We start from the raw sequence: 17853 nt of genomic DNA on the forward strand, positions 1-17853 counted from the left end.
TTAGTAAATGCTCCAGTTAATAAATGCACAGAACTGTACACTTTCAAAGGGATGAATTTTATGGTATATGAATTACATCTCAATAAAACTATTACTGCTATAAAAACAAAGGCAGACAGCCTGGTTGCCCGTGAAGTAACCTTTAGCTCTAACAGTCACCTCATGGGAAATACAGCTTTGAGGGTCGGGCCGAACACCACCACCAGGATATACCCGGCAAGATCCAGACTCTGGGAGACGCTGCAGTACACTTAAGCTCGTTTCTTCAGCTGACAGAGATCGAGGGATACAAAGAGAGGAGGGGTGACCTACGTATTAAAAAGACAGTAAAAAGATCTTTCAACTAACGACGGTGTGAACCTTATTTGGACCTTGGTTCAAACAAGCTAGAAAGCTGCCGACAGCTGAGACAGTTAGAAATATAAAAACACCTTCATATTTAACAAGGGCACAGGATCCGTTAACTACTTACTCTATTTTAGTATGCATTTGCAATCTCCCACTAATACAAAGGGTCACAGGAGAGTACGAACCTCCACAGATAGTCTCCAACCATGGTCTGTTGCTTGGACAAGCTAGGAGCCCATAGAGGGTCAAGAAGCAAGGCTTTATTTTTCCTTTCTCGTACTAGCAGCACTCAGAGCCAGCTAATACCGGCCAGTCCCACAGGGGCCAAGGCCTAGCTAGGCAGGACACCCAGAGGGCCTAGAGAAATCCAGAAGGAGGTCCAGGCTGGACTCGCCTGACTCAGCCACCAGAGGGCCAGCGTGACCCGTCCCAGGGGAACCATCCCTCAGCCCTCCTGTCTGCCCCTCCTCACTTCTGTTTACCAGCAATGGGAGACAATCCCACCACCCAGGCCCCAGACCGCCCGAGGAATGGGCAGGAGGCTTCTGTTATCCACCCTCCGTCTGACAGACTCTCAGGGACCGAAGGACTGTCCCAGACCCTGCGCAGCAGAGCCAAGCCTCAAACCCAGGCTCCTCAGGTCCAGTCCAAGAAGAACTTTATTTAGAGAGGGCCATTTTCTCAGAAGGCAGCTGGAGTAACGACTTCCTCGGGGAGGCTGCTGAGCCAGGCTACCTGCAGGAAAGAAGAGAACAGATCTGCTTACCTGAGCCCACTTCCTGTTCCGACTCTGCATCTGAATCGTAGCTATGGACGCAAACACCTCCTCTGCAGGCAGGTCGTCCGGCAGCCTCGTCAGGAACTGGGCTATGTGAATGAAGTCCATCTTGGTCAGGATGTCCTCAAATAGCTTCAGGATGCCCAGGGCCGTCCGGAACAGAAACCCTTCCCCGTCACGACAGAACACATCCCAGACACGACAGGCCAGGTCCAGGGGCAAAGATTTACTATACAAGGTAAAAATCCTGGGGGAAAAAAGTTTTGAGTTTTTCAGATTTTGGATGGCACAAAGAAACAGCTCTGAATTCAGGTCAAATCCGCTAAAATGCTCCCTGACTCGGTCACTTTCATACTTAAGACACGATTGGGGATCGGTGGTGGTGGTGGGGGGGGTGCGACAGGCCCAAGGCATGCGTTGATTCCAAAGGCCAATTTTATAAGAAAACATCTCAGCTTTCACGCAGAATCCTAAACACTATACAGTTTCTGAATCGCTGATTCTGATTACATCCATACGGGACAAATATTTATCGAGAATCCACTACGTGCTTCCTCTGTAGGAGGCGCTGGACACAAGGTTAGTAAGGTGGACAGAGCTCAGAGTCTGAGGCGAACAGTAACAGTCAACAATATAATCCGTGTACACACATACTCCCCACTTCTGATAAACACTGCATCCTTTTCTCCCACTAGAGGTCTGCACAGGAACAAAGAAAAACTTTCGAAATAATCTGAATGTAGGTAAGAAATGGAACTTATACTTAATGCAAACGATCGGATGAAAAAGTGAAATGCAGATATGCACGATCTTAAAATGACGTGATAATCGCCATCCAAACTATCCAACAAACACAACCTTGGGTGATCGACTACATTACCAGGTTGAAGCGTTTCTGATCTGGAACGTGTCTGTGCTGCAGAGCGAGCAAAGCCAGTTTGGGCCGCAGGCCGAGCGGATTCTCTGTGACCCCATCCTCCTTCCTCGGCTCAGAGACACAGCCTGGGTGCCATCCCTGGGCATCTGCTGACCCCCAGGACCAGCCAGATGCTCCCCAGACCCTGATTCCTCTCAGAGCACGTGTTTGCTTCAGTCCTCCCCACAGAGAGGCCCGAGAGCTGGGACCCTGCCTGATTCCCTCCCACCTGCCCCCTCGGCACCTAGCACAGCACCTGGAGATCTCTGCTGAGGAAGGAGATGGGCAGACGCCCCGCAGAGCTGCTCCAGGAGTCCTGGACATTGGCAGTTCTCACCACCTCCGCACCGGTGGCAGCGTTCATGAGAAGTGGGGATTCTCAGCAGCTGGGGGACAGCCCCCTCCCTCCTGGAAAATCACCTGTCCAGTTCCAGCACTGCCTAGGGCCGGTCCCAGCTCTACAGACAGGTGTGATGGCACCCAGCCTCAGCTGTCAGACCCCGACTACAGGGCTGAGTGTCCTCCCGCCTTCAACAGCGGGACTCCCAGCTTCCTAGAAGAGATGCTACCAGAGTGCCCGCCATGAAGGCCGATGTGCTCACGAGGGTCCAGCGCACGGGCTTTTCTGTTTGCTGTGAACTCCAAATGCTCACCAGGCAGTGTGCCCTGCCCCAGCCTTCCATCCGGGATGCAGAGGAATGGGTCACGCAGTCAAGGGCACATACTGATCACAGCAGCAGGCTGAGACCCCCACCCATGCGAGAGACTTTAGGAAGGCAAGCCAACTTAGATTCCATTCAGCTCAGATGATGACATGGGGAGATGAGCGTCACAGAATGCCCCTACGTCATGAAGACGACAGCTGCGCTTCAACTAGGGCCCTACTATGCACTCTGCATGCCCCCCCGCCCCCATCGGCCGGGCACGCCAGGAGCCAGGGCAGCTGTGGGAGGTGTTTCCTCTAACTCACTTTGACATAAATGGGAACCAAGGGAACTGAGCCCCAGGTCCTGCCACCCGCAAGAGGCAGAGCCAGGCTGTGACCCTGACTCCAAAGCTCAGGCCCCAAATGTAGGCCCGCTCTGAGGAGTTGGGGGACCCACCACTCTGACCCTGTTAGACACTTTATCTCTACAAGTCACAACAAGCCTTCGGCCCGAGCCGCTTGTTATCTCATAGATGGAAAACCATTTATGTCATTATTCGGCCTAGAAAACACAGTTCAAGGGATCTGAGGGATTTTTCTTAAAAGTTTATTTTTATTTATTTGTAATCTCTACGCCCAGCTTGGGGCTCAAACTCCCGACCCTGAGATCACGATCTGAGCCAAAACCAAGAGTTGGACGCATAACTGAATGGGCCAATCCAGTGCCCTGCAAACCCAGAAAACAGACCCAGCTACAGGCAAAGAAAAGGGAGAGAAATGACAGAAGAAATGTCTGTGACGTGAAGCTCCTGCGTTCAGACTCACATGTGTGTCTCCACAAATCACTCTAGATGTCCTGAGCTTTGTAAAATTAAAAAAGAGTGTCAGTCTGTGCCTGTGACATACCCCTGCTCGGCCCTCACAGCCATCGAGGCACCTACCACTTCTCCGTGAGACAACTGCCCAGGCTGGAGTCCCTCCGATGGCCCACAGGTCAGTCCCACCAAAACCACCTGCGGAAGCCCACCGCCATGGGCTTACCAGCGCTGTGTGGTGAGACAGAGTCCCTGCCCTCCGGGACAATGTGCACGGTAGGTCAGAGGGTGACAGACCACGAGCAGGGGTAGGAGGCAGGGCCTGCGAGCCTGGGCATGCAAGCATATGCACGTGCACACACATACTTCTAAAAGGACAGTCTAGGAATGGAACACTGTGAAGTGGCATTAAGGCCCCGAAAAGAGGCTGCAGGCCAAGAGAAGGGGTCGGAACAGCATCCAGACAGAGGAGGCAAGGAGTTCCCAAGCTCCAAGGCAGGAGTGAACGGGACACAGCCAAGGAGGAACAAGGAGGTCACCAAGCTAAAGATAAGAAGAGTGAAGGACAGAACACACAAACGTGCCTGTGGGGACCGGGTCCCCACAAAGGCGGGCCTCACAGGCTGTCAGGTCTCTAGGTTTTATTCTACGTGTGGTGGAAAACCAGTGGGGTGTCCTGCCCACCTCGCAGACACAGGCTTCCCTGGTTGGCCACTGCAACAGCCCAGGCAAGGTCGGAGCAGGGAGGCCAGTGGAGGCAGCCGGAGAGGGACCCTGGACTCCGTGGTGGACTGATCTCAGGGACACTAGGTTGGATACAGTGGTCACGTAAAGACATGTGGCATCTCTGGTTGGGACAGAGAAGTCCAGAGTTGAGTGCGAAGACCTGCTGTCTGAGAGCCAGACGTCCAAGTGGCTGCATGAACTCATCACTTGCATGTGACCCGGAGATCAGGGAGGGCTCTGGGCTGGCGACAGTGTGGATGGTACCGAACAGAGGCCGTATCCCAGGATCAGAGAGGGAGAGAGGCAAATGCTGACTGGATTACCAACACGTACTTCATCCCCGGGGATGGGGATGGGGGCGGCTCCCGCTGGAGCAGCAGAACTAGAGAGCTCTGTCCTTTCCTGTTTCCAGCCCTTCAGGCGCTCTCACCGCGCCCAGTGCACTCGGCTGCCTCCTGCTTGGCCCGTGAGTGTGGGAGTAGCAGGGCCCCAAGGCCTGCCCAGGATGCTACAGGTTTCTCCCCATGGCAGCAAGACAGAATTCCAGGCCGCTCTTCCCCGTACCGCTGCACGTTATTGCACTGGACGTCAAAAATGGTCACTTCAGGGACGCCTGGGTGGCTCAGTTGGTTAAGCAGCTGCCTTCGGCTCAGGTCATGATCCCAGCGTCCTGGGATCGAGTCCCACATCGGGCTCCTTGCTTGGTGGGGAGCCTGCTTCTCCCTCTGCCTCTGCCTACCACTCTGTCTGCCTGTGCTCGCTCGCTCTCTCTCGCTAACAAATAAATAAATTTAAAAAAAAAATTAAAAAAAAAAGGTCACTTCAGGTACACATTCAACTAATGCAAAATACTCTATTTCCACACTGCATAACTAAAGAGGCAGCCATGGGCTTATAGAAGGCATCACACACACCTTAGTGTGCCTCTGCTCCCCTCGTGATGTGTATGGGAAGAGCAGGTCGGATTCTTCCCGCCAAGCGCCCCCAACTTCCAGAAAATATCCCAACCAGCAATGTCTGCTCTAACCGCTGGTCTTGGCTTGCAGACACATGGGGGGTACAGGCAGGGGGAGAAGGGGGCTCCACGGCTCCCAAAGCCTCCACGGAGGCCAAGGCTCACTCTCAGAAGCCAACCCTTCCCCAGTCCACTCCCTGAGCAGGTAACAGGGCTGCAGGGAGCACCGGCTCCATGCTGAGCACCGCTTCCTGCCACCTGCCCAGCTTATCCCATTTCTCCCCACTGCAACTCCACGAGCATGTACACTCATCTCCGCTTTATAAGCGAGGAAGGTGCAAACACAGGGAGGCTGTGGGAAGTGGGTTTGAGCCTGGGGTGCAGGTGCCATCCAGCAGGCCCCCGTAGAGAAGCCACAGTCAGATTTTCGGATGGGACCTTCGAGGCCCGATGCCACCGACCCCCAGCCATGACCCACTTTCCCAAGGTTGCAAGCCTCTGTCCCCCAGAGCTGGTTCAGGAAGTGTCCCCGAGCCCTCAACCTCACCAGGTGCTCCCCGTGTTCCCCACAAACTGAGATGAGCCATTAGAATAGATGCTGCTAAATGAGATGATCAGATTTCGTAAGAGCTATGGAAACATTAAATGTCAAACACAAACTGCATGTGTGCAAAGACTGGGAGGTAGTGGGACACCTTGGGGGCTCAGTCGGCAAAGCGTTTGCCTTCAGCTCAGGTCATGATCTCGGGGTCCTGGGATGGAGTCCTACATCCAGCTCCCTGCTCAGCGGGGAGTCTGCTTCTCCCTCTGCCCCTCCCTCCCAACTCGTGCTTGCTTGTTCTTTCAAACAAATAAAACCTTAAAAAAAAAAAAAAAAGACAAAAGACAGGGAGGTAGTTATAAGACTCAGTTCCAACTCAGTTCCCAAGTCTAGCCCCTGCCCCAGGCCTGGAAGCAGTCAGATCCCGCTCTATGCCCTCAGAGCTCCTTCTCACTGGGCCCTCGTGCCACAGCCCACAGCAGGGCCGGCAGGTGGCAGGGACAGCTCAGGGCCCCAGCACTGCAGGGTAGGCCCCAGGTGCAGCCAAGCTGAGCAGGCCCTTCCTGCAAGGGGGCTTGCAACCCTCCCTGTCCCCCTGCAAAAAACGAGGGCCCCAGGGCATGCCAGCCACTAGCCCAGGTGCGTGGGAGCTCGGCAGGACAAGCCCCTGCTCCTGAGTAGCTCATAGGCGGACCTGTCACCCCGACATTAAAACCCACAAATGGAATGAGCACAGGATGCAACAGAAACTGAAATCTGCCAACAACCTCACCCTGAACCTCTCCTCCAAGGTGGAGATTCAGCGAAGCGGTGGGATCCCAAGGACCTCCAACCTCACTTCAACAAATACCACTCATGCCAGGGAACATCCTGCCGGATTCTTTTACTAATCCCAGACTGTTTATTACAACATTCGTTTACGCCTCCAGACAATTCTGCCATTCCACGGCATCGGGCAGGAGTCCAAGGAGTCCAGCGAGCGCACTGATCCTCCCACAGGACATGATACCCAACTGAGCACCCAAAACTCTGCAGGCAGACCAACGCTGCCGGCGAACCATGTTCTGGCCCTCATGTGTCCATGCGTACAGAGAAGGGCGACATGCCACCCCAGAGAAGACCCCCTCTTTCCAGGAAGGCAGCAGTGGCAGGTGAATCTGACTCTGCACCGTGAGCTCCTGCGCCAGTGTCCCGAGTGCACGTGGACTGACAAGCCCCACATCGGGTTCTGGCACGGGCCCCTTGGGAGTAGACGTAAGCCCTGCTCTAGGATTCAAAGCCACCCATGGGGCTGGACACCAGGGACAGTAAGAAACAGAGATGCCCTGGGAGCGGATCAGTGCTGTGACGAAGACAAGCTCGCGCCCCAAGGCGGAGAAGGACAAGCACATCAGCCAGGAATCTCTCTCCGACTGTGCTAGGTAAGGACTGACAGCGCACCCTGTCATCCTCCATGGGGCAGGGGAACCATCCTGGGAACGAAGCAGGAACCATTCCCAGCCGGCCTCCGGTGGACAGACGGCGCAGCCGGAAAGGAGATGTTGTCATCTTTGTGCCCACGGAGGTCACCCAGGACACTCAGCCAGCCAAGCCACAGGGCGCCCGTCGACCCTCGGAGAGGACAGGGGGCAGGAACGAGACTTCATCCGGAGGCCGCCAAGATCTGCCTCGTCTCCCGGCACACAGCCCCTCTGCGGCAGCGCCCTGCTGAGGGTGTGGACACGGCTTTGGGGAGGTGGGGAAGCCCAGCAAGAAAGCCAGGGCTCTGGTGTCTGACGGGCCCCAGCCGCTGGCTCCGGGTGTGACCGGGCAATTGGCTCCTCAGTGAAGACAAAACTCTGCGTGGTCGGCTTCCAGGCTCTTTCCCGGCTTCCTCCCTGCCACCCGACCTGCTCCCCACCGGAGCTGTTCCCCGGGAGCACCCCACCAAGAATCCAAGTCAATGTAGCGTCCCTAAACACAACTGCAAGGAGTACGTCGGGATCATGGGGCTTGGCTGGGCCCGAGGCGTCTTCGCCGGCTGCCCACTGCTACTGTAAATGGAGATGATGTTCTCCTCAGTCCTTACTCCAGACAACAGAGGCCTCCCCAGAGCGCAGGGGGCAGCGTCCACGAGGCATCGGGGACCAGCCACGACCCCTGGAGCTTCCTTGTCCCGTAGACACCCTGTATGCTGCGTCAGTTTCCATCACGGACAAGTCTGGTCCGGGGTTCAAGCTCCCAGGAGCACCATCGGCGTGCAGACGCGACCTTTGAAGCCCGAGTTCTGGGAGGCAGCTCCCGGGTTACACTGTCTCACCTACTCCCCCAGAAGGGCTCCGTGGGCAGGACACGTGAGCCCTGTGACCTCGGGAGAGCCACTCGCGGCCTCCCCGAGCCTCAGTCTCACCATCTATGAGACGGAGGTGTGAGGGTTCACGCCAAGGGATTGCTCTGAGGTTACAGGAGGTCCTGTGTGAGCAGCACTGGAGTCAATAAACACAGGTGCCCTTGGCCTCTAACCTCATCTGGACGGAAACTGTCTCCAGACGAGAACAGAGACGAGCTGGTCCTCTAGGACGGTGCTCTCGGTGCTGCCCCTCACGACCCAGTCAAGACGATGGCACTGTGAAATCAATCCGAGTGGAGGACCACCAGTGGTTTTTAAATAAACAGAACAGAACAGGAAATTTCAGAATGCTTTACCACAAAGCAAGTGCTAGGTATTGTCTGAAACTTGCTCCGGTCAGGTACGCAGAGGAAGTTTCTGCACATACAGCCACACACCGATCACAACACAGAATCCCTTTTCTTTTATGAGCCGGGGAAAGAGTGTCAAAGACGCCATTCCAGACAGTGTTCTCCACCCTCAGCTTTAGGCCAAAAACCTAAGAATTGGAGTTGGAGGCCTAATACGGGTGAGGCAGAAGCAGACTGTGGTGCAGTCTGACCCTCCCCTACCCCATGCAAAGTCACGGTCGGCACTGTGCTGAAGCCCAAACGGGGCTTCTGGCTGAATGACATCTTTTTTCTCTGCAGAGTCCCTCTGTGAGCCGGGTGGCAGGCACTGGGGGCATCACCTCTTAAGGCCCAACAAGGTTCATCACTGCAGGTGACAGAGGAGAAAACGTATGGAGAGAGGGTTAATACCCTTCCCCGAAGCCATGAAACAAGTAGCAGAGAGGCCAGACCAGGTCTGAGGGTTCCAGAACCACACTCCTCCTGCCACCGTCTGCTCTCCTGCCCCCAAACACCGTGTTCTCAGAGGTGACATCCCACCCCTTGCTCCGACGACCACATCCACCTCTGCATAAAGATCTGCCTGGCTTGCTGCTCCACTCCACCCAGAACTCTCTGGAGCCCCCCGTATGTATGTCTACTTAGATGTCTAGTAGGTACTTCCAAAGCAGTGTCCAAAACCAAGTCCCTTAAGCACGCCACCAAATCTGATCCCAGCCAGGGGTACCCACGAGCCCCTCACTAGCTAGATGGTGGAGTGCAGATGATTCTCGGCCTTCCCTCACACACCCACAAACTCCTTCAGGGACCCGCAGCTCTCCTCTCCCTGGGCCTCCCAGCCCCCGCCCGCCCACCAGCTCCCCACACCTCAGTTCAAGCCCTGGTCTTTTGGCCTTCACATGTCCCTGCCCCCAGGCTCCCCGGGCTCCCACAGAACCTAAAGCTCACTTCTGGATAGAGCGCATCTCCCTCGGCACCCTGAGCAGAAGCCTGCAACCACTCCCTCTGCGTCCTGCAATCCTGCCCAAGCTCCCTGGCATGGGACCGAAGTCCCACACAACCTCTCACCCCCTCACCAAAGGCTCCAGCATCCCCAGGCCGACGACTACAGCCCGCCAATTCTGGGCCTCCACGTGCTCACATCATGTCTCGGCTCAAACTCGAGGATCAACTCTGCATACTCTGACCCCTGAGCCGGGGTCCAGGGCTCTGTCCATCTTCCCTTCCTAAGAGACAACACGTATGACACACCGTACAGCTGTCCATGGATGCAGCTCTTCCCTTGGGACAGAGCTCTGGACAGGCAGGCACCGTGTCCTGCACACCATGCGTCACAAGACCCTAGCAGAGAGCCCCGCACAGACCCGGTGCTTAGTGACCTCTTGCTCAGTGCACGGATAAATGGCACTCTGAAAACAAGTAGGTCCAAGACGCCATTTCTTTCCTCAAGGGAATGAAGAAGGACAATTAGAGTCACAGTAACCAAACAGATCTCCCAGCACCCGGCAGACACAGAGCTCGAAAAGCTGAAGGCACCTCCGACACAGGGCAGTGGGGAAGATGGTAAGACAAGACGTAGGATGGAGTTTGGCTGAGCCCAGAAAGAAGCCGGCAGTGAGGACAGTGGAAAAAGAGGCAGGGAGAGGAGAAAACACATAGAAAATTCAGTCTTACCAATCAATTAGGTAGATGTCTGGGGTTAAGTTGTTTTTCTTGAAATGAGCAAATAATTTTGGCAAATTTTCTTCAAAGAATACCTCAAATGCAGCAAAATAGGTCAACATCTGGGGAGATAATGTGAGACAGACCAATAAAGCAATTATCAGCACAGGTTTCCATTCTCCAGAAGAAAGGCCACATATGGATACTTGTAGGACAGGACAATCGTTGTCCGTAGTTGCTAATATGTCCTGACCAGCACCCCTCGCTTGGCTCAGGCACTTTCTACCAAAGCCCTTTCTCTGCTCCCCATACCAGCATCACCAGCTCCATCGTCCTATTTCCCCAGCTTATAAGGAAGACAGCAGAGGCCCACAGGAGTGCGGCAAGGCTGGGAGAGGAACCATGCCTGACCCCCTCAGCAAAGGCTGAGTGTTTGTGGGCTGGCTCTACTCCAAGAACCAGGAAAGAAGAACCTGAGAAAGCATGCCCCACCCCCACCCCCATGCACAACCCTGGCCCGACAGGAGGGAGTGTGACACTGACGGGTGGGGCACAGGCACACCAGGCTGGCTCAAGAATGCAGCCCTTTTAATGCAGCCAAGGGAGAAGACGTCAAGGAAAAGCAAGCAGTCAGAGCCTTGTCCCTCGGCATGTATTTCCACCTCCTGGAGGGTTTATGGGACAACAGCACGCCATGAGAGGGGGAGCACTTATGGAAGGGGACCAATAGCGAGGGCGGGATTAACCATGATGTGCATCAGAGAGGTGGCTCGCTTCTGGGCCATCCACCCCTAGCTACACGCGGGCAACCAGCCACTCTCCGACCCAACAAAGGGACGTACTATAAACCAGGGGGTCTCGGCGGGGGTGTGGGGAGGACTCCGCTCCTTAGGGGGACACCTGACCACCTCAGAGGACGTTTCTGATGGGTCTGCTAATGGGGCGGTGCTACTCGCATTCAGGGAGTTAGAGGCAGTGGGCACTGCGGGCCTCCCCTGAGGCTATCGGCCCCCCACATCCATAGTGCTACTGCCGGAAGACCCCACTGTCAAGAAGGCCCTGTTTCACACCGTGATTCTCTGATCTCTCCTTAAAAATATACACAGAAACGCCTAAGCTCGGTTTTTATCACAGGCATCTAAAGAGAAAGAGGGGGTCTTATCTTCACCAATAGGAGATATGGAGATGATGATCATTTTATTATATACAACAGGTACTTTCCTGACTCTGGAAGCCTGTAGATGTTGCCTATAGAACACTTAAGTAGTACAGAAACAAAACAGGTCGTCTGTAAATACTACTAATACTGTTCACTTCCTTTTATTGTTAAATATGGTAGCTGTTACGGAAAGTGGTCTGTTTCAGACACTTTTGAAAAAATAATCAACTTTTTAATCTTAAATACTTTTCCAGGATACGATGCTTTGCAAACCTCAGGACTGCATCAGCTATGCTGCCAGACATTATTATTTTTTCTTATTTTAACTGCAGTACATTAGCACGCAGCGATAACCTTATTTTCAGACCTATATTTCCAGATGTATGATGTTGTGAGGGATTCAGCAGTTCCACTCATTGCTTGGTGCTCAGTGTGCTCCTAACCCCCAGCCCCCGGCCCACCTCCCCTGGGGAAACACCATCTTGTTTTCTAGAATCAGGAGTTTGTCTGTTGATTTGTCTCTTTTTTCCCTTTCATCGTTTGTTTTTTCAAGTCCACATATAAGAAAAATCATATGGTTGCTGTCTTCCTCTGACTGACTTATCTCACCTCGCACAATACTCCCTAACTTCATCCATGTTGTTGCAAATGGCAAGATTTCATTCCTTTTCACAGCTGAGTAATATCCCACTGTACGTGTCACACACACACACACACACCCCCTTCCTTAACCGTTCATCAGTGGATGGACATGTGGGCTGCTTCCACAGTTCAGCTGCTGTAGCTAATGACCCTGTGAATACCGGCGCACACACGGTCTTCTGAATCAGCGCCGTCTCGTTCTCTGGGTAAATACCCTGTAGCACAATTACTGGGTCATAGGGCAGCTCTATTTTCAGGACCTTGAGGAACCTCCACACTGTTCTCCAGAGTGGCTGCACCAGCCTGCATTCCCACCAGCAGTGGAAGACGGTTCCCCTTTCTCTCCACAACCTCGCCAACACCTGTTGTTTCTACCACTGGATTTTAAGTAACCATCTGCCTCCCTGAAACACTCATTTTAAAATGTTTTCATCTTCACAATGAAAAATAATTTTAAGTTATTACAGCCCCCCAACAGCCACCATGTTCACGGGCAGTGTTAAAATACTTCCTTTTTTTTTTTTTTTTTTTAAATATAAGTACTACCTGAGCAAGACATACTCTGGAGGCCTTAGGACATTCGGGAAGAAACATGCCCGAGATCCTATAGTACCAGTGACCCTTATCAGCAAATCATCAGCAAATCCAGCCACTGGGCCCCTGGGTGGATGGCTCTCAGGGTGTAGGGAGCCCATGGGCTTAGGGAGCCGAATAGGTTAGGCTCCCTGCTCTTCCATGCACCAGCTATGTGCCTGGATGGGTCACATTATCTGGGCCTTGGTTCTTCATTGGTGCCCTGCAGGAGACCCACCTCTGGGAGCACGTGAGGGGCTGCCCCACGGCAACTCCTGTCTGCTCCTTGCATCCGGTCTGTGTCTAACCACGTCCCCTGTCCTGTGTGGGGCGCAACACGTGAGGCAGAGCCCCAGGGTGACAGTGAGCAGCCATAGAGGTGGGTGATACCAAGCTCTCCACGATGGACCCAAACGTGGACAGTCCCCCTGAGCTTTTGCTGGGACACAGGGCGTGCATGCTCGGGTAGCAGCCGGCCCTCCGCCTCCTTCCTCCTTGAAAAAGTGTTCAGAAATACTTCTGAAAGAATGTGTTAAGAAATACATACAAATGGCTCTGAACCGTGTATTTGGAAAACAGACTCCTTTTCCCTCTGAAAAGACAGAACGATCAGCAACCTGACTGTGTAAAAACACACATCCTGGGGATACTCACAAGGCCATGGTCCACTCGGAAAAACGCCATCTGGCAGGGTTTATTCAAAAGATTAGAAAAAGCAATGAAGGCATCTGCAGTATCTAGGTTCAAGATCAGCACGGCCGCGATAAATGACATGCCCTGGACCTGAGGGAGGAGAGAAGGGGGGTTAAACTCACAGCAGCCACTGTGGTCCGAACTGCTCTTTCACGGGTTCAAAGAGGCACCAAGACACCCCCAAGCTCACAGGGCCCACACACCCCCCCACCCACCCCCACCCACTCCCTCAGGCTGCTCGGCCACATGGGCCATCCCTGCCTGCTCTCCCTCGCAGCCCGGCGGCCCACCCCCCTCCAACCCGCTGCATGGAAAACCATGAGCACATCTGGCACCTGACGGCCCGCCCTCCAGCACGGACAGTGTCGGGGCTGCGGAGCTGGGGTCTAACCCCATTAGTCTACTGTCACGTGCACACAGCTGTAAGCCATGGGGACAGCAGCACAGTGCATCAACGGTTATGCTTAAAGGCTTTTCTGATTTAATGCTAAGAAAAAAAAATCACATGCAAAAAAATGAAAGTCAAATCGGTTACAATGTGATTAGTGCCACAGAGCGGCCATGTCAGCTCAGCCCCTTTAAGAGAAAGCGGAGGCGACTCACGGACCACGAAGCCCTGAACCACACCCCACCCCTGACAACAACAACAAAAAAATGAAGGCACTCAACCTGACATTTGCAGCTAAGTTGTGCTGGGCAATATTCTGACTTTCTCTTTAAATGGTAACATTATAAAATATTGAAGATTCACTTACATAACCCACATCCGGTCGGTAACAAGTATAAGCGCCCAAAATACTGTGCAACATGTCATGATACGGACCACCCTAAAAGGATCAACACACCAAAAAACAACATGTGTGTAAGTCTGGTTAGTACTCAGGATGACACAGGATGCTGCCACCGCCAGCCACATCAGCTGCTCTTGGGGGGCAGACCAGGGACCAAGCATTACTCTTGCAGCTCTACACGTCCTGCATGGTTCGACGAGTTAACGGCCAATGCACGGTTAATCAGAGCCTGCAGCTCAACCCACAAAGCTGCTTGGGAAAAAGCGGATGGGTCAGGCGTTAACACCCTGCTCGGAAAGCATCCTGTCTGGCTCTGCTGTGTGACTGTCTCCCCTTCAAGGTCCCACAAGCCAGCCAGCCACCCCTGGGCTCTTCAGAGCAGGTGACCCACCCGTCCCCCCTGCCCCCGCCCCAATGATCGTCTGTTTCTTCTATGCGTTTCAGCATGGTGGGTTTAAGAAATACCCCGTGAGCGTCGAGTCCTGGGAGGAATCATTTAATTGACGCTCTCCCAGTCCTGTCCACCCAAGACCTGAGCTGGAATTTCCTGTTTTCTTTTCTTTTTTTTTTTTTTAAGATTTTATTTATTTATTTGACAAAGAGCACAAGTAGGCAGAGAGGCAGGCAGAGAGAGAGAGGCGGAAGCAGGCTCCCTGCTGAGCAGAGAGTCCGATGCGGGGCTCGATCCCAGGACCCTAGGATCATGACCTGAGCCGAAGGCAGAGGCTTAACCCACTGAGCCACCCAGGCGCCCCTGGAATTTCCTGTTTTCTAAGTGGGCACAGTGGCAGGCACACAGGGCCTCCCGCCATGTCAGCATGTCTAGAGACACTGTGAAAGGACCATCAGGGTCCAGACCCCATAGTCCCCAGCCACAGCTACTGTGTGGCCACAGCCAACTTAGGAAATGAAAAGCGTACATGGTGTGTGATGAGGAAGTCACTCTGCAGGTGACCATGTGTGGCTTATGAAAGAACGCCACGGCCCAAACCGTCACGTTCTGGTATGTCCGAGAAGAGAAAGAAGAGACACTCTACATCAGAGGGAAAAAAGAAAGAAACCCCACATAGGAAAGTAAAAGAGACAGGATCCAGTGCCACGAGGGTAGGAGAAGGAGGATGGGCAAGGAGCTCGGGGGCAGAGTGCCAGAGGCCTGCCTGAACACTACCGCTGACCGTCACACAATGGGAAAGACAAGAGCATCATGCTCAACTTCTCTTAACGGTAAATGCTTTTAACTCCAAAGATGCTCCAGCCTTCTACACGCTAAATGTCTTTTCTCTGAAGAAAAGACGGTGCCAGTGGATGGCGGCCCCGTTTCAGAACTCTTGCTTCGGACATCTCCCCACATTCTCCCCTCCCGCTGTGCTGTTTCTTGGTACTACCCACTTAGGAAGTCAGCGCTGAGGGCACCACGGACTGAGGGACACACCCAGAGGAACCTAGAGGGAAGAAGAAAAGCCAACTTCTCTGCCATCTGTCTCAAACCGCACCCAAGAGACCCCAAGAGCCCTCCTCTTCTGAACACATCTCCCTGCGCCGAGATAACTGCCCAGTGAATCTCGAAGTCAACGAGGCTGAGTCCCTGGGAGAGACAGTACAGAGACCCCTCTGGGTCCCTGGTTTGGGAACACTGGTCGTCAGCGTTGGGAAGAGGCCAGCACCCTTTCGGGCCACGTTGCAGTTCCCAGACTGCCCTGGTCAGCTACACGGCAGGTGTGCCTCGAAGCACGTCCTGATATTGTCCTTCCTCTAGAGCATGGCTGAAGCACACAGGCTCCCAGGGCAGCCACCGTGGCCTGGGGGTGGTAAGCGGGGCCACAGTACTGAATTCCACGCTCTCTGCTCATTCCTTCAGAGGGAAGGGGGATCCCCCGCACCACCCACCATCTGATGCTTCTGTTCCAGTCCTCCTTCCGCCTGGAGGGTTTTTCCCATTGTCTGGTCAGACTGTCATTCAAACCCAGTCCAAGTGCAGCTTGAGGGCCCCTTCCTTAGTGACCCCATTCCTGACACCCCCCAACCCCCGCTGGAAGCCCAGCACAGTGGCTGCAGCTCCTCTGTGCTGGGACACACCTATATTTCTGCCAAGCCCACGTGCGTCTAACAGGTGCATCTGCGTGCCTGGGTCCTTCCACGTGGCCGGTGAACTCTCCGTTCTGGTTCATTCCACTATCCTTTTACTGGTTATCCAGTGTGCGCACAGCGTGACACCAGAAACACGGGCCTGACAGAATCAGGTCGGGGATCCCAAGGTTGCTTGGCAAGCACCGAGGTGAGTGCACGGAGGAGGCCGGGGACCTGTGCGGGGGCTGGCACAGCGATCCACAAAAAGATGGGAATCTGAACCAAGTAAGGGCAGTGGGAACAGGGCAAGGACAGGCTTAAGGGCACTTCTTCACAAGCAGACCTGGCAAAAACCATTACAGACTGGGTGCAGGAGGGGTCAAACAAGACCCCCGGGGTAAACGTCTGCTGCCAGAAGAAGAGGTCTCCACACCCCTCTGCTCTGATGACTCCAAAATCCACGGCCAGCAGCCCTGAGCCCCTCCTGGGCCAGCTCAGAGTCCCACAGGAGAGGCCACATTTCTCTTTACTGCCATCCAAGAGGCTACTCCATCCCATCTCCCATGGCTGGTTCTGCACCCAGGGGTGTCACCACTCTCTCCTGGGCCATCTGCTCAGAAGCCCACTCTCATTCCAGCCCACAGCTGCCAAGGACTTCCGCACGCCCCCTCCAGTGCCCCAGGCTCCCCACCCAGATCGTCTTCTGAGGGAGGGCTGTGTGTGCAGCCCTGAACACGAAGCCGTGGCCAGGGACGCCCAGTCGGGTGGAGCAGCACACGAGGCCCTTCCTGGGCCAGACCTACTGGGGCCTGGCTATATGCACCGTAAGAGGAGCCAGAGCTGCCTGAGAGCAGAAGTGTGAGATACCCTCATCCGTAAACGTCTAAATGTGATGACAGAAGACTGCCCTCTCCCACCCACAACCCCCAAACTCCAGTGCTTTTCAAACTTGGTTACAAACACAGGCAGCTTGGCATCTATGATGTTTAGACAAAACACACTTAAAGCAACAAAGGACCGCCACCTACCTGCTGGAAAATGCAGAGATTAGGAAAGGTCCTAGAGATGTCCAGTTTAATAAGCTCCAAGCTGGCTTCTCGGTCTGCGGCGGAAAACCCGGCATCTATCAAAAGGTGGGGAATCGGGACACGTCTCAGAGGCAGGCACGCACAACCACACCAAGGCTCTAAGTGTGACAGGGGTGGTCACAGGCCCAATTACATGGGAGCCAACACGGCGCACCGTGGGCTTCTGAAGAGCAAAACCGCACGGCACAGCTGAGGCCGGACCGTCGTCAGGGATTTCCCAGCATCTAAAGTTCAAATGTCACCCGATGTTACCGGACAGCAGCAAGAGTCCGTGGAAGGATGGACAAGGAAGGGAATATATATGAAACACACCTTCCTTGGCTACGAAACATTAGCGGTGTGAACTCAGAATGTGTGGTAGTTACCGCAGGGAAACAGTCCTGCATACTATTTCTGACTAATTTTCACAAATAACTGGTTTTGAATTTTGGAATTCCAATATGACACGGACAGTTTAAACACAGATCAGCAAACACAACACCATTAAGCACCAGCAATAATCATTCCTGGGCATTGTGGGGCATTCTAAAAGCATCACATAGCAAATGTGTGGGGCTCCTGTCTCCCTACAGAAGTTCCCAAGCTCCTGTCAGAGCCAACACTCGACCAGTCCTGGGGGCTAGGCCGCTAAAATCACAGGAACCGTGAAACCACAGCAGTTACGACTGGCCCTCCGGCCTGTCTGCACACAAATGCATCTCAGGAATTGGTTTTTCTCATAAGCTTCTCTTCAAC

General features: G+C 54.0%; 1 protein-coding gene across 7 annotated transcripts in view; it reads right to left on the reverse strand.

Annotated features, from left to right (window-relative positions):
* TBC1D14 (TBC1 domain family member 14) overlaps positions 1 to 17853 on the reverse strand; it is a 103676-nt gene that overhangs the window by 4356 nt on the left and 81467 nt on the right. For 3 of the 7 annotated variants that reach the window (XM_080795651.1, XM_080795650.1, XM_080795656.1), the window contains 5 exons: positions 17059 to 17153; positions 13928 to 13999; positions 13134 to 13262; positions 10118 to 10227; positions 1115 to 1373 (listed from right to left, as the gene is read on the reverse strand). In XM_080795651.1, the coding sequence (XP_080651777.1) occupies positions 1115 to 1373; positions 10118 to 10227; positions 13134 to 13262; positions 13928 to 13999; positions 17059 to 17153 (665 nt within the window). Of the gene's footprint in view, positions 1 to 957; positions 1084 to 1114; positions 1374 to 8390; positions 8811 to 9519; positions 9670 to 10117; positions 10228 to 13133; positions 13263 to 13927; positions 14000 to 17058; positions 17154 to 17853 lie in introns of those variants that run through there. The other 4 variants (XM_080795654.1, XM_080795655.1, XM_080795652.1 and 1 more) reach the window with 4 other exon arrangements.

This window comes from Martes martes (assembly GCF_963455335.1).
Source record: "Martes martes genome assembly, chromosome: 2".
Lineage (NCBI taxonomy): Eukaryota > Metazoa > Chordata > Mammalia > Carnivora > Mustelidae > Martes > Martes martes.